The sequence below is a fragment of the Corythoichthys intestinalis genome, chromosome 20 (genome assembly GCF_030265065.1).
Source record: "Corythoichthys intestinalis isolate RoL2023-P3 chromosome 20, ASM3026506v1, whole genome shotgun sequence".
Lineage (NCBI taxonomy): Eukaryota > Metazoa > Chordata > Actinopteri > Syngnathiformes > Syngnathidae > Corythoichthys > Corythoichthys intestinalis.
In genome coordinates this window covers 19,930,699-19,946,411 of record NC_080414.1, presented here as the reverse complement: position 1 = coordinate 19,946,411, position 15,713 = coordinate 19,930,699, and the positions used below count along the sequence as shown (strand labels likewise).

The window sequence follows — 15,713 nt, the reverse complement described above, 5'->3', positions numbered from 1 at the left end:
CCATTTAGCACAAGACTGTTATTTGTCATGACCATGCCATTTATTTAGCAATTGGGGAAAATACTTGGATAAAAAGAATATCCTGTAAAAATATTGGAATAGAGAGACTGAAACAATGACATTTTGCCGCTGTCTTCGTCGCGTTTTCCTCGTTGTGAATAATTCCCCCTCAATGGGCTGAATAGTAAAACCGATGAGCCCAGTCTACCGCTGACGTCATCCACCTGTTGGGGACGCTAAAGCCCTATAATGGTAGGCGTGGCTAACCAGCAGATTAAAAGACTAATTTCTCGTCATCTGTGCTTTGCTAAATTGTTGTATATAGTCGAATCGTATCAAAATATGATTCTAATTCACATAATAATGCCATTTAAGACTTTTTTTCTCGTGTCATATGCTCTTTAAAGCACCGTCAAAAATGAAGTATTTGACATAGAGCGCTGTCCTCAACATGAGTTGAAAGCGCGGGATTAAACCTCTCTCCCAGTTTTTAATTGGCACCGATTGACCATGGAAAACTGGAGATATGATCTTTTTAATTTCGTAATAACAACTATGAAGGAACTATTCAAACTAGGAACTATTTTCTCTGTTAGAGGGCAGGGCACTCATGCTCTTTGGATGAATAATGCTTCGTTTCTGTCATTTTTTTTCTCTCGGCAGAATTAAATGAATTAATTCATTAATCTTTTTTTTTTTTTTTTTTGGCTTAATGTGGTTTTGTAATGGGTTATTGCACAGTATCATTATAACAACAGTTCATATAGATAACTTTGTGCTGGGAAAAAATAATATTATGCTTATAATATTTTTAAAAATAAAAAAATCAAACAAAAATGTAAGAAGTTACTCATAATATTACTCATTACTTGCGTATTCTTTTCTGCAAATACTTTTTTACTTGTACATGTATAAATTTTTTGGATGACTGCTTTTACTTTTACTTGAGTGATATTATTTTGAAGCAACGCTACTATTACTTGAGTAAAATTTATGGCCACCCTACCTACCTCTCTCCCTCAGAGTTTTTTTACACTCAGGTGAAGTAAACTGTAAACCTTAACATACATAGCAAGGAAAATTAAACTTATTGTATGCTAATATACAAAACGTATTATATTTTTCAGAGAAAAGTGACAGCATATAAACAAACCATATTGCTCAAAAAGTATATATTTATTTGGTTTTGTTACACACAAACCACTTGGTGGTTTATTGACATAACTATAATCTTTACTTTTCAATTGAAATGAATGGAAATATGTTTTGTGATTGGTCAGCCCAGTGTGTCTTAGGTCTCACAGTACATCCACAACTCTAGTGGTGTAGAAAATGGTCAGTTTAGCACTGAGTTTCCAATGTTTCTTCTCCAGATGCACAACGAAATGGTGAATCCTCTAAGGCAACCTCCCTTGGGCCCGCCAGCGCACCATCCCTTGCAGGCGGCCATCCCGCCATCCCCGCACTCCCCTTCCCGAATTCCCTTTGGGCCGCGGCAGGGCTCACTGCCCGGTAACGGCTCCGTGCCGAGGGAGCGCCTGTCAACCGCCAACTCCCCGGCTCGCTCCAATTCACCCTGTCCCAGCGCAATCCTGGAGAGACGGGATGTAAAGCCCGACGGGGACATGAGTGGGAAAGGTCACAGTCTGACCAGGGGGAACGAAGGCTTATATGCCGACCCTTACCTTCTGCAGGAGGGACGCATGGGCATGGCGACAGCCCACGGACCGCACCCAAACCCAGGGCACGACGGTCCCGACCACAGCTTCCACCGGGCGTCCATCCGCTCCACCAGTTCTTACAGCGGGCCTAGCCCTACAGACTCAATCGACCACCCTTCCCTCTACAGGCAGAAGTCAAGAAACAGCCAACTTCCAACACTAGGCTCCAAGACCCCTCCGCCGTCCCCTCACCGAATGGGCGACGTACGTCTTATCGACATCCACGGTGGCATCCCCATCGAAAGGAGCTCGTCCGTACGCCAGTCCTTCCGGAAAGAGGATGTGACAGGGGCCAAGCCCAGGAACAACTTGGCGTCTTCAGACCTCCAAGGTCACCCTCAAGGGCCCGTCCCTGCCGCGAGTGACGTTCAGACACGGTAAACCTTAGGATGGAAAGAATAGGAATATAGATATTGCATCAGAGCATGAACTAACTAACTCTGCATCCCAGTTTCAAGCTAACCGACATGTCTTTTCCCTTCTCTGAGCACCCAGATGAGCGCGTTGCAGCAAGAGTGGAGCGTAGGTTTATTGCTTTGGTGTCTGAAACTCGGACGTGGCGAACTTAGGTCACTTGACTCGAGTCAAAACGAAGTCGATAATTCTAAAACTGTAAGACTGACTTATTCCTGAGAGCTGACATAGACTTGAACTTCATTGCTTGACAAGTCTTTTCTGCTTCCGTTGGACATTGATACAAGATAGTGTGTGAGATTGCTTTATTATTTTTGCCACTCTAACTTTAAGATTGAGACTTATGACCTACTCCCATGACTTCTGTACAGGTTGGTTTTACTTTAGTGCAGTTGTTTTCACAATCTTTGTCCTGATTATAGACCTGACGTCTGATTATTTTCAAGATAAATCTGACAGGATAAACATGAGAAGCTCACTGAAAGTTTTCATACCTGGGTCGAAACCCACTCTCATCAGAGTGGAGCATGGGGGTTACTCGCGGTATGTGCTTAGCTAGGAAAACTAAAGACAACAAGGCCAAAGGGGGGTTGAAATAACTAATCAGTCCGACACATCAGCCTAGACCACCTGTACGGCTCCTGACCAAACATTTAGAAATGCCAAGGGAGTCTGGAAAACGAAAAAAAAAAAAAGAATCTGGATGGAAAATTATTACTCTTAGCTTTCCAAATAAACACAGTCCAATCCAATGTTTGCTCATGGTTTTAGACGTTGAAGAAGAGATGACAACCCGGCGTCTTATTGTCACAAAAATAAAACTTCAGAACTTGGCCCATGAGTTGGGGGCCGTCTGTCTCGCTTCAGACCAGTTATGATAATATTCCCGCCAACATGTCTCGGCCTCTAGCGCTGAAAGTAGAATTTTCTGATGTTTTCTGCAGAGAGCGAATGAAGGCAATGGAGCAACAGATTGCCAGCTTGACTGGCCTTGTTCAGCATGCACTTTTAAAGGGGCCAGACAGTAGTGGCACCAAGGAGGCTCTAAGGTAAGCCCGCTAATATGTAGGACGCAGATAGGCACCGGGGTACAATTGGAAGGCTGTCCAAATATCTATCTACTGCATAAGGACAACTAAAAGACGAAATACAATTTGACATTTTAACGGGTTCTGTCTTTCTAATTTCTGTCATCCTTGTATTGATGTTTGCTTGCCATATAGTTCTAAAAGATTATAATATCATTAACATCATTTCAACATCAGTTTGTCTGACTATTCCCATCGTCCTTGGTTGTGTCATGTCCTCACTAACCATATAACCTGAAGAAATTGCAATGCTTGCAAGTTTATTGGCTTCCTAACTGATAACTATTTCTGACCGCAGTGAGAGACCCTCCAAGACGTCGTCGCCAGCCCACAGTGCACACAGTTCAAGTGAGTGTGATCGAGTTCTATGCAGTTCTATGCTCATTTACTTTCAGAGATTCACAAACTACGGTGTGCCCTCCCTTCATAGAGTGCTATAACAGATCTGGTTTAATCATTATACAGTCACAGTTTTCCACAAAATAAACATTTGAACATTTCTTCTATGAGTTACAGCGGGGCAAATAATTATTTAGTCAACCACTAATTTTGCAAGTTCTCCCACTTGAAAATATTAGAGAGGCCTGTAATTGTCAACATGGGTAAACCTCAACCATGAGAGACAGAATGTGGGGGGAAAAAAAACAACAACAGAAAATCACATTGTTTGATTTTTAAAGAATTTATTTGCAAATCATGGTGGAAAATAAGTATTTGTTCAATACCAAAAGTTCATCTTAATACTTTGTTGTGTACCCTTTGTTGGCAATAACACGTTTTCTGTAACTCTTCACAAGCTTTTCACACTTGCTGGTATTTTGCCCATTCCTCCATGCAGATCTCCTCTAGAGCAGTGGTGTTTTGGGGCTGTCGTTGGGCAAAACGGACTTTCAACTCCCTCCACAGATTTTTCTATGGGGTTGAGATCTGGAGACTGGCTAGGCCCCTCCAGTATCTTGAAATGCTTCTTACGAAGCCACTCCTTCGTTGCCCTGGCTGTTTGTTTGGGATCATTGTCATGCTGTAAGACCCAGCCACGTCTCATCTTCAATGCCCTTGCTGATGGATGGAGATTTTCACTCAAAATCTCTCAATACATGGCCCCAATCATTCATTCCTTTACACAGATCAGACGTCCTAGTCCCTTTGCAGAAAAACAGTCCCAAAACATGATGTTTCCACCCCCATGCTTCACAGGGGGTATGGTGTTCTTCGGATGCAATTCAGTATTCTTTCTCCTCCAAACACGAGAACCCGTATTTCTACCAAAAAGTTCTATTTTGGTTTCATCTGACCATAGCATATTCTCCCAGTCCTCTTCTGGATCATCCAAATGCTCTCTAGTGAACCGCAGATGGGCCTGGACGTGGACTGGCTTTAGCAGGGGGACACGTCTGACAGTGCAGGATTTGAGTCCCTGGCGGCGCATTGTGTCACCGATAGTAGCCTTTGTTACTGTGGTCCCAGCTGTTTGTTGGTCATTCACTAGGTCCCCCCATGTGGTTCTGGAATTTTTGCTCACCGTTCTTGTTATCATTTTGACGCCATGAGGTGAGATCTTGCATGGAGCCCCAGATCGAGGGAGATTATCAGTGGTCTTGTATGTCTTCCATTTTCTAATAATTGCTCCCACAGTTGATTTCTTTACACCAAGTGTTTTACCTATTGCAGATTCAGTCTTCCCAGCCTGGTGCAGGTCTACAATTTGGTCTCTGGTGTCCTTCGAACGCTATTTGGTCTTGGCCATAGTGGAGTTTGGAGTGTGACTGACTGAGGTTGTGGACAGGTTTTAAACCGATGAGTTAAAATAGGTGCCATTAATACAGGTAACGAGTGGAGCCTCGTTAGACCTCGTTAGAAGAAGTTAGACCTCTTTGACAGCCAGAAATCTTGTTTGTTTGTAGGTGACCAAATACTTATTTTCCACTCTAATTTGGAAATAAATTCTTTAAAAATCAAACAATGTGATTTTCTTTTTTTTTTCCACATTCTGTCTCTCATGGTTGAGGTTACCCATTTTGACAATTACAGGCCTCTCTAATCTTTTCAAGTAGGAAAACTTGCACAATTGGTGGTTGACTAAATACTTATTTACCCCACTGTATCGTCTAAACTCAGGATGTCAGGAAGTCGGTTGGGTGCCACGACTGTCAGGATGTTGAAGGTGGTTTAAAAAAAAAACTTTAGGAATGTCTTCTTGTAAAGTATCCAAAAGGTTTTGTTTTGACTTTTTAAAGGGTGTGAGTGTTTGTGGGAAAAAGTGGTGCGTGGCCTCAACTGGTCACATAATGTGAGAGAATCGCGATAGGTGACTTGACAATCGAGCTCAGGTCAAAGCCTGTTTAATCTGCAATGGTCTTGTCAGCTCCGAGACAGGAAAGCAATGCCCTTACTTGCTTAAGCAGCAGCTGAACTTTGCTTGACACTTGTGTATATTAGAACCTGCACTTCAAGTCGGGGCGGCTGTCAATCACCCTGGAGATAAGCAGCCGTCATTGAGGGTTTTGAGCATTGCTGAGACATAGGTTTATTCTCCTAGGGACATAGCTTGACATCATGAATGCACGCAAGTAACACTTCCTGGACGACTTGTGGTGCCTCTGGGCAGGGAGATAACATTGTTTTATTGCACTCATTTGTGTTGTTGTTGTTGTTTTTAAATGGTATCGCTTTGGCACAATTGGGTTGCAAAGTCATTTTGTATGCAGTTTAATGGTTGCAGTGTTATAATTATGCGTTGAGATTGCAACGCAAGCCAAAAATTTTACATGGCCAATTTTCACACTTTTACCAACTTCTTATTTGACAGCAAAAGTGTGTTGGTCCATCCGTAAATCAAAATTGCAGCTTCCAATTCAAACGAGCAACTTTCTGTTCAATTTCGGACTTTTTAGGATGTTCTATATTGATAAATCTCTACCTAAAGTCATGTAAATTGGTGAAAATGGTGAATGCGGGCTATTCGTTTGAAGCTTTCCAGATGCAGTCCAAACATCCAATGCCATTGACTAGTATAATTGTAAATCATTTTTCTGCTTGACTTCGAATTTCAATCTTTGAAACAATTTAACTGCTGCACAACTGCCAGCAGATGGCAGGAATGCAAAATTTAGATATGAGTCCACAGGAGAGGTTGCTACCTTTTGATAAAAACAACTATGGATGTCCTGATCACGAAATCGGAAATTGGGCCAATCACGCCACTTTTCAGAGGATCGGAATCGGGTGAAAAGGATCGGGGTTTTAATTTAAAAAAACATACAGTGGTACCTCGATATACGATCCCAAATAATTGAGAAGCACTGATTTATAATTGGTCAGCGAAGAAAACAACAGTTTGGACATGAAGTTCAAGGTCTCCTGAAAAAAGGAACCAAACCAGGCCATTGTGAACAAAAGCATGGAAAATCAGACCAAAAAGGCCCAGATGAAAATGGAGTCAGCGGCTGTGTGTGTATGCGTGTATGAATACAAACATGGCAAGCAAGTAAGATTTTGTATATTATGATATTTGTGGTTTTCTACTTTTCTTATTGTAATAGTGCAATTTTGTAAGGCCGTTTTTGTTTGCGAATTTGTATAAATATGTCAGAAAAACTGTTGCGGCTCAATATTGATTCATATATAAGGCACACCGGATTATAAAATTTAAGGCTTTTAGGTGCGCCTTATGGTGCGGAAAATACGGTACTTTTTAAAAGCTAAAAAGTAACAAAATAATCCAGAAATACAATGGCATTTCCAAAAAAAAAAAAAAAAAATTCAGGTTTTGGATCGGGACTCTGTATCGGCAGATTCTCAAAATACGGTGACTCGGATGCAAAAATATGCGATCGGGACATCCCTAAAAACAAGAACAGAAAAGGGTCACAGTTTTCATTCCTGGTTACAATAATTCTTATCATTTGGTAGAAACGGCATATATGATCTTAGGTCACATAATTTTGAATGCTCTAGCAAGATTTAAAATGGCTGGAATTGGACGTGATAAATGAGAAGTATCCTTGATCATTACTTCTTTTTCCAAAAAATTTTTAATTTTCTCGTTTTAGGCAGTTCGCCGGTTTTGGTGCCGAAATGCAACCCTTCCACTACGGTGGCGGCATCGCAAGACAAGCAGAACCAGATTCCTCTCAAAGCGAACCTGCTGCAGTTCAGAAAAAATGTGTCTGACCTCAGGATGCAACTGCATCAGATGAGGCAGCTGCAGGTAAAGAGACATTGGGTCCATTCTACAAAAACAACAAATCACCACCCATGTTTATCTCTTAATATTTCCCTTTCAGCTCCAGAACCAGGAGGTTCTGCGAGTGCAGATGAAGCGGGCCGAACAGGAAATCGCCGCTAAGCTAGCAGAGGCCGTGCGACGCCTAGAGGACCCCGTCCAGAAGCAGAGGGTTCTGGTGGAAGAGGACCGACAAAAATACTTGGGCTTGGAGGAACGTGTGCTAACACAGCTCGGGTAAGAAGGCCACCTGTTTTAAATGCTTCCTTGAAACCAACCCGTATGCGTGAAGCTCATTTTGCGCACACACCCATCCTGTCAAGATGTGCTGCAAATCTTTTCACGGCTTGATTTACGTCAAGTTGAGGCAATGCTCACATTGCAGGGCGCAGGTTTGTACAGGCAAGCGATGCTTAACTCTCAAAGCTTCCATTTTTGCTTGCGTTATCTTGCCTGGAATAATTGAATCCATTCCATTTGGCAGCACAGTGGGGTACTGGTTAGCACGTCTACCTCAAATTTGAGGACTTCTGGGTTCCATTCAACGCAGCACACAATGTTATCACCAATGCGCTTTTTTTGGAAGGAGCCCATTCTCTCAAGAGCTGGCTAAGCAGCTTAAAGTTAACACGAGGGGAAAGACTGCGCAAACAATTTGGCTGTCGGTGTGTAATAATTTGTGGTTTTGGAGGTGAGCTCACAGTGCAAAACAGGTTGAAGCAGTCTGGAAAGTACAACACTAATTGTCGACACTTGTTTTTACACTCTGTAAACAGAACGGATTCTTTGTCAATATAAGCATTGTGTCCTAATAACCTTTGCTTTCGGGGTCCTTGTAGGGATCTGGAGCAGTACGTGGGCGCTCTGCAGAAGGACTCATCAGGGAATCACCGAGGAGTGACCCTCAAGGACGTGGAAGAGGGGGCGGTGACTCTGAGGAAAGTGGGGGAGTCTCTTGCAGGACTTAAAGGTGAGGCCATGCATTAGATACCTTTTATTTAGCATACCCTCAAATGACTTGAATTACGGTAATGTAAAGATTCAACTAATTTCTGCCACATTTTTTCTTTTCATTTAATGGAAATTATGCAGCTCATTGTTAATATCAACTGGCAGAAAAACATGAAGGGTTTCGCAAGTGACTCAGTATTAAAGACTTATGAGCCGTTTACATGGTGACGCTCCAAGAATACGACAAATTTTATGTTTGCATTTACTTGGTTCCGTATCCATTCAAACGATATCGCAATTCTACGTGAAAACGAAGTAGTATTCATGCCAGGCCCTAGAAATCAGTGCAGGTTTACAAGGCGACAGCCAATGATGCACTTCCTTGACAACAAACCCACCCACTTGAAGCAATAGGGTCCACACGTTTAACTCATTTGCTCCCAAAAACGTATTCATAAGTTCTATTTTTAATTGTTTCAGTGTCCCAAAGACGTATTTTTACGTCTTTTACGCTTTTTTTTTTTCACGAGATATCTCTAGGTTCTGATGCGACTTCGCTCAAAGCACAACACTGAAAATCCTTTCTAAAGCAATAAAACTGGCCACTGGAGAGCAGTAGCGCATTTGGTAAGAACTCATATCGGACCATGAAAAGAAGTGAATGAAGATAAATAGTCAGAAAACGGAAGTTGGAAGAAGTAAGAAGCGTGAGAAAAATGTGAAGAACGACTTAAACACAAGGCACATGCCCCACACAAGTTCCCTAGGTGAATTCTGTTATGAGGTAGTGGTCACTACACAGGTCCTCCCCAGAATTGACCCACACAAGACGCCAGGCGTAACTCGATTTAACGGAACGGAACGGTCAGGTTGCACGCCCAGTGCGACAGCAGCAGGCCACAACGGCATCATCTTTCAGTTCAATAGTTTAGTTATGTGTAAATAAATTGTGAATTTGCTATCAAAAGCGCTACTTGTCTTGTTGTTTATGTTATTTTATAGAAGGAAAACATTATTCAAATGTTTGGGATGTCACAAAAGCAAAAAAATAGCTGTGTTAAAGTCAAAGTTATGTTTGAAATGTATGCTTTTACAAAAATTTCTGTTTTTTCATCAGAAATTGGAAAATTGCTCAAACTAAGCTATTTTCTAATGCTGATTTCTAAAGAATGCAAAAAGATATGACCAAACTTTTTTTCCTGCTGAAAGAAGAGAGTGTAATCTTTCTTTTGGTGGCTTCCGTGTTTATATAGCAATAGAACAGAATTTTCTGTGGGCCTTGCAAAATCAGTCAAAATCCAGTAAAACGGCCGAGAGCGAAGGGGGTTGCTCCAGTGAAAATGGCTGGGAGTGAATGAGTTAAAAATAACATTAAAAAACATAAAATATATTTGAATTAAACTATTATAAAAACAGCTATTTAAAGCCGACATTCCACCATTTTTTGCTATTTTGAATATTTACTAGCAGCGCCTACGCATGCCCAAAGTAATGTGCGTGTTGGCTGACGTCATTGGAGCTAGAGCGTTCCATTCATATGGTTGCGGAGCAATCCCCGCAATTGAATCGTTCCGCTTTTAAGGCTGGAATCAGAGGTTTGCGTTTTCGCCATCACCAGAGCCCCTTTCACTTATACCTGAACACAGTTAAAATCCCGGGATTTAAACGGTTAGCTCTTGTGTGTGAAAGCAATTTCCCGGGTCGACTGACACTGAGATTACGCAGACATTTAACGGGTTGCGTCTTAGTATTATGTCTGGGAATTTTCCGAGAGTCGTGTGTGAAAGCACGCATTTGATTCCCGGTTCACAGCACGATGGCTGTTGACGTAAATATCATGGCGGGCCGATCGTCATTTCCTCTTTCTTCGCAGTAAAAATAAAAGCAGTAAACAAACATCACTATCAACATGGCAATTGGAAATGGCAAAATTAAACTGAAAACATAAAGAAATTAAATTGCTACTGGATCGTACAGCCGATGAAGACAGTCCATCGTCCACCTCTCGAAATGTGTGGTTTGTTTTGTTGCCGATGTTAGGGTCCGCAACTGCGGACACAAGGTTGTACCCAGGGGTGAAAGTGGCTTGAATTTCTTACCGGAACTCCCCGACATGAAGGTTGCCACGGAGCCAGAAATTTTGTTTATTTATTTATATTTGGGGGGGGAGTGGTCAAACCTCCTAAAAATCAAATGGAAAGAAAACTTTGGCACAGTTATTTCTATAACACATACAAAAACTGATTTTAGATATAAGTTACATAAATTCAAAAAAATAAGTACAAATGACTTATATTATGCAGAGTGAAATGGAATATATTTTGAAGATCGCGCAAACATTGACTTTTTTAAATCATAAAGGAAATGAATAAGTAGCCTAACATAAATTAACAAATATAAGTCCAAAATGCACATTGACAGCTAAGATGTTCTGAGCCTCCCCATCAGAGCAAATAAAACTAAATATGAGAAATAAGCCTCAACTCTTTCCTTGCTCTTAAAGATTTGATCCATTTTCTGTTGCATTGCCCTTTTTTTGTCGCATCAATTCAGCACTTTTTTTTTTTTTTTTTTTTTTTGCTGTTCCAGAAAACATGCACATTTAAACCAATCAGAGCTAACTATCTCTGCTGATCACGTCAGTATGTCAGCCAATTGAACAGATAAGTGAGTCCAGGCGTTTTGCTTTGCTGTGTGCATTCGCACATTGACGTGACTCATCATCGTCAGACACAGATAACAGCAGCAGCTGGGGAAACTTCCATGCCGTCCGTTGAATAAAATAAATGATAAATATAGATGGAAATGGATTACGCTACACAAGCAATTTATTATGCTTGTTGTTAACACTTGTGTATGTAAATCTGATGTTGGTAGATTGTTATCTTCTTGAAGATGAAATGCATGTGTTGCAGTTTAGCATTTTTTTACATAGCGTTTTGACAGTTGCCGTCATATTTTTGGAATAAAAGCACCGTGTACCGGAATAGCATTCCGGCCCTGAATCTTATACCGGAACTGCGTTCCGGCCCTGAATCTTATACCGGAACTGCGTTCCTGACCTTTCTGGCCCACTTTCACCCCTGGTTGTACCTCAAACCAGGAAACAACGGAGGGATGCTTTCAAGGGTTTATTAAATACAAACAAAAATACACACGATCGCGGAAAAGGGGGAATAGCACAATGGGTCCATCACAGTAGGTTGACGAGAATCAATAATACTAGCCTAAGCGGTAGGCAGAGAGCCAATAAGGCAACAAAAAAATACGCTCAAATACCAGCAGAATGTAGGGGATTTCAAAACAAGTCGCGGCAGACGAACAAGCTAGCAAATGCATAAAATTTGATAGCACAAGGTGTCGAATGGCGCCCAGCAAGTTAATATTTCGGCACCCTTCTCTCGGGTCACCTGGGTTTAAATACAGTCTTGATGAGCTTGAATTGGCTGCATTTATGACGTCGGGAACACTCCCACAACCGGCTCTGTAACAAAACACGATTTGACCAACATTTTGACAGCCGATACCTACCAAAAATGACATAATGTCCGGGTTATAACATCGCGCCAGCAGCCCTCCCCGTACAGAGAGCGTCGAGTAGGCAACACGGTACAAGTCTGTGAAAGTGTCCAACCCGCATCATTCCCGGCATATCTCTCCTTTAGTGAAAGCAATGACGCGAGTACAGTGTATCACAAAAGTGAGTACACCCCTGGCATTTCTGCAGATATTGAAGTATATCTTTTCATGGGACAAAACTGACAAAATTACACTTTGACACAATGAAAAGTAGTCTGTGTGCAGCTTATATAATAGAATTAATTTTATTTTCCCCTCAAAATATAGCCATTAATATCTAAACCCCTGGCAACAAAAGTGAGTACAGCTATGAAAAATGTACATCCCTAAATGTCCAAATTGAGTACTGCTTGTCATTTTCTCTCCAAAATGTCATGTGACTCGTTACAGGAGTGCTGTCAGCATTGCTGCTGAGACTGAAGAGGTGGGGGGGGTCAGCCTCTTAGTGTTCAGACCATACGCCGCACTCTACATTAAATTGGTGTGCATGGCTGTCACCCTGGGAGGAAGCCTCTTCTGAAGACGGTACACAAGAAAGCCCGCAAACAGTTTGCTGCTGACATGTCAATAAAGCACATAGATTACTGGAACCATGTCCTATGGTCTGATGAGACGGGCAAGCTTTCTTGTGTACCGTCTTCAGAAGATGCTGAGTCCTGAGACATTTTTGAGGGAAAATGACAAGCAGTTCTCAATTTGGACATTTAGGGATGTACATTTTTTCATAGGGCTTTATCCACTTTTTTGCCAGGGGTTTAGATATTACTGGCTATATTTTGAGTTATTTTGAGGGGAAAATAAATTAACTCTATTATATAAGCTGCACACAGACTAGTTCATTGTGTCAAAGTGTCAGTTTGTCAGTGTTGTCCCATGGAAAGATATACTTATATATCTGCAGAGATGCGAGGGGTTGCTCACTTTTGTGATACACTGTAAATCCCGTGTCACCTTACACGGGAATTTACCGGGATATGTGTGTGAAAGGGGCTCATGTAAAGGCGAGGCCAATTAGCAACAAAATCGTTGTGTTTTTTGTCACAGTCTCAATAATTCCCGGATTCTGTGGTATGGTCACTTCAGAATGTTGTGTATGTCTAACTATAATGTGGGATTTTTTTCGGTGTTTGCTCAGGAGAGTTTCCAGCCCTCCAAACCAGAATGCGGGCCGTGCTCCGCGTAGAAGTGGAGGCTGTCAAGTTTCTCAAGGAGGAGCCTCACAAACTGGACAGCATGCTGAAAAGGGTGAAGAGCCTGACGGACACACTGAGCAGTCTGAGAAGGTGAGCGGGATAGAATGAGTAGCGGGCGAGGAGTTACTGGACCGTGAAAATGAGAAGTAGCGAACAAAGTGACTGAGCCGGCGGGTCGGCCATGGACACAAGGGCTAAGGCGTCAAACTTGAGTAACTCAATTTATTGGGTGGACACTGCAGCGCCACATTTCCATATTTTTGTATGTAATAGAACAAAAGGTGTACACCTCACCGGTTCATATTTTTAAGCTTGCATTCCATGTCTTCCCTGACCAGTTCTTGTCATGATTGCAGATCGGCAAGCGAAGGCACTCAGAGAGTAGCGGATCCTTCTTCTAATGTCCCACTGGATAACACCCCATCTCCAACGGAGAACACACCAGCATCAATCGCTGCAGCGGCCCCACCGGACTCCCAGAGCTCCGCGTTCAAATCCGAAGCTAAGCCCCCCTCTCCGGTGGTGATCCATCAGGTCCAGAGCTCTCCGGTTACATTGCGGCAGTCTCAGCAGTCCACTAGCTTGTCTGCCGCTCAGCACAGCCCACCTCTTACACCCAGCCCCACTCACTTCAACGCCCTGAGCAAGGGTCAAGGCCGTGAGTCACCAAAGACGACATCTACAGACCCACATAAGAAGGCGCGTGGCAGCCCTGTGAGCCAGGGGAATGGGACCAGCAGCCAGAATATGGTCATTGAGGAGCTGCAACATAGTAAAGACAAATGCAAAAACAGAGCGATGTCCATAGAGGTATGTCCAAAGGTGTTTTTGTGGCTTTCTGTGATTGCAAGGTTAGCTTTTTTTTGTAATGCATGAATTCCAATGACGACAAAATTCCAAACCTTAACAGTAATGTTCAGCCTCGGCTGAGGTAATTGCAAGACTATTTAAAATTGTTCTCCACATTTTTTCTAACCATAGGCAGCTGAGAAGGAGTGGGAGGAGAGGAGGCAGAACATGGGTCAGTATGATGAAAAAGAGTTTGAGAAAATTCTCCAAGAGGCTGAGGCCAACATGACTAAAGGCCTTCCCAGTCCAGATGTGGAAAGTAAGCCATTACTGCCCCCTGCTGCCTCCAGAGAGCAAACGAAAATCCCCTTGGAGACTCCAGCAGGTCCTGCTAATAAATATACAATGGCAATAGAATTAGGGGTGTGCCATCTTAGGCACCCCACGATTCGATTCGATTACGATTCATGGAGCTACGTTTCGAGTATTGACGATGATCGTGATTATCACGAGTATCGCGATTATCGACACATCGTACATTACTAATTAATACAGTAGCCGTGTTTATGTTCATTATTTATCCAAAATATCCTAATGATTCAACAGTAACGATTGAAACATGCCCATACAACAAAAAGCTGCCCTCGAGCTGCTTATTAATTAATTTATTTTTTACAAGAAAGTGCAAAAACATTTACCATTTTAAAGGGAGTACTTTTTTCTCTCAATAATACAATCAAATTTACACATGTGGAATGAATTTCACATTTTCTGGAAACAAAGTGTCTTTAGAAATAAGTCTTTTAACCAATATACCTGTACTATTTCGCATGTTTGTAGTGTTACCGCTGTACTTAATCATGGTTTTACATGTTCTGCATATGAAATACACGTTAGCGAATTAGCTAATTAGCTTAGCGCTCGGCGCTAACTATTAACAGCTCAAAGACAACAACCATAAAGGCTAAACAGTACAAGAGGGTTCATGTTTTCACCTCTTATAGATGCACGTGGGTCTTAGCTATACACTGAGGACATTTTTCAATTGAAAATACTACTGCTGGACATCTAAAAGACAAGGCGCAACAAACTATCTCTCTTCCCCTATTGCTCTAAAAAATAACCTCATACGCAAATATATTTTCCAGTCTTTTAAAAAGGAGCAAATCTCTCAATAGCCACGTTTACATGCTGACTTTTATTCATACCGATTCAAATCATTCCGAATGGAAATTTCACATAAGCTGTTTACATGTCACTTCATCTATTCCGATCCAGCGTTTACATGTGACTGCCTTTATTCCGAAAGGACGTTTGACAACTGCCGTCTGACATGCGCAGATTAATCAAAACAAAGCGTAACGTTGCAAAACATGGAGATCGATCGTCAGATCAGCTGCTGTTTTAACTTTTCGAGTGGAAACAAAACTTCAGAATGATACGCCGTTCATTTAAAAAGTTGTGTGGGTGCGCTGTGCGTGTGCTTGGAAGCCATGTTGCAAGTGACGTTACTTACGTCACCGATTGACGTCACCACGTCAGTACGGAGCATGCGCAGAAAGAACGCAACCAGACACCATTCCGCTTCCCTGTTTCAGGCATGAAAATCTCTCACCATTCGGCGAAATTCGCCGTTTTGAAGTAAAAAAGGGCGACCTACGTGAATTGCGTAGATCCGAGGAGAAATTCTTTTTGGGAGGGGGGGGGGGGGTTCGGGAGGTTTTATCTAATTATTTATATTATTATCATCATG

At 42.1% G+C, this 15,713-nt stretch overlaps 1 protein-coding gene across 14 annotated transcripts in view; it reads left to right on the top strand.

Annotated features, from left to right (window-relative positions):
- The window catches only part of si:ch211-285f17.1 (sickle tail protein), a 171,316-nt gene that overhangs the window by 135,632 nt on the left and 19,971 nt on the right, over positions 1-15,713 (top strand). For 13 of the 14 annotated variants that reach the window (XM_057824065.1, XM_057824064.1, XM_057824068.1 and 10 more), the window contains 9 exons: positions 1,374-2,098; positions 3,080-3,184; positions 3,522-3,571; positions 7,276-7,433; positions 7,510-7,685; positions 8,288-8,418; positions 13,114-13,261; positions 13,528-13,981; positions 14,153-14,345. In XM_057824065.1, coding sequence (XP_057680048.1) covers positions 1,374-2,098; positions 3,080-3,184; positions 3,522-3,571; positions 7,276-7,433; positions 7,510-7,685; positions 8,288-8,418; positions 13,114-13,261; positions 13,528-13,981; positions 14,153-14,345 — 2,140 coding nt within the window. The remainder of the gene's footprint in view (positions 1-1,373; positions 2,099-3,079; positions 3,185-3,521; positions 3,572-7,275; positions 7,434-7,509; positions 7,686-8,287; positions 8,419-13,113; positions 13,262-13,527; positions 13,982-14,152; positions 14,346-15,713) is intronic. The other variant, XM_057824066.1, reaches the window with a different exon arrangement.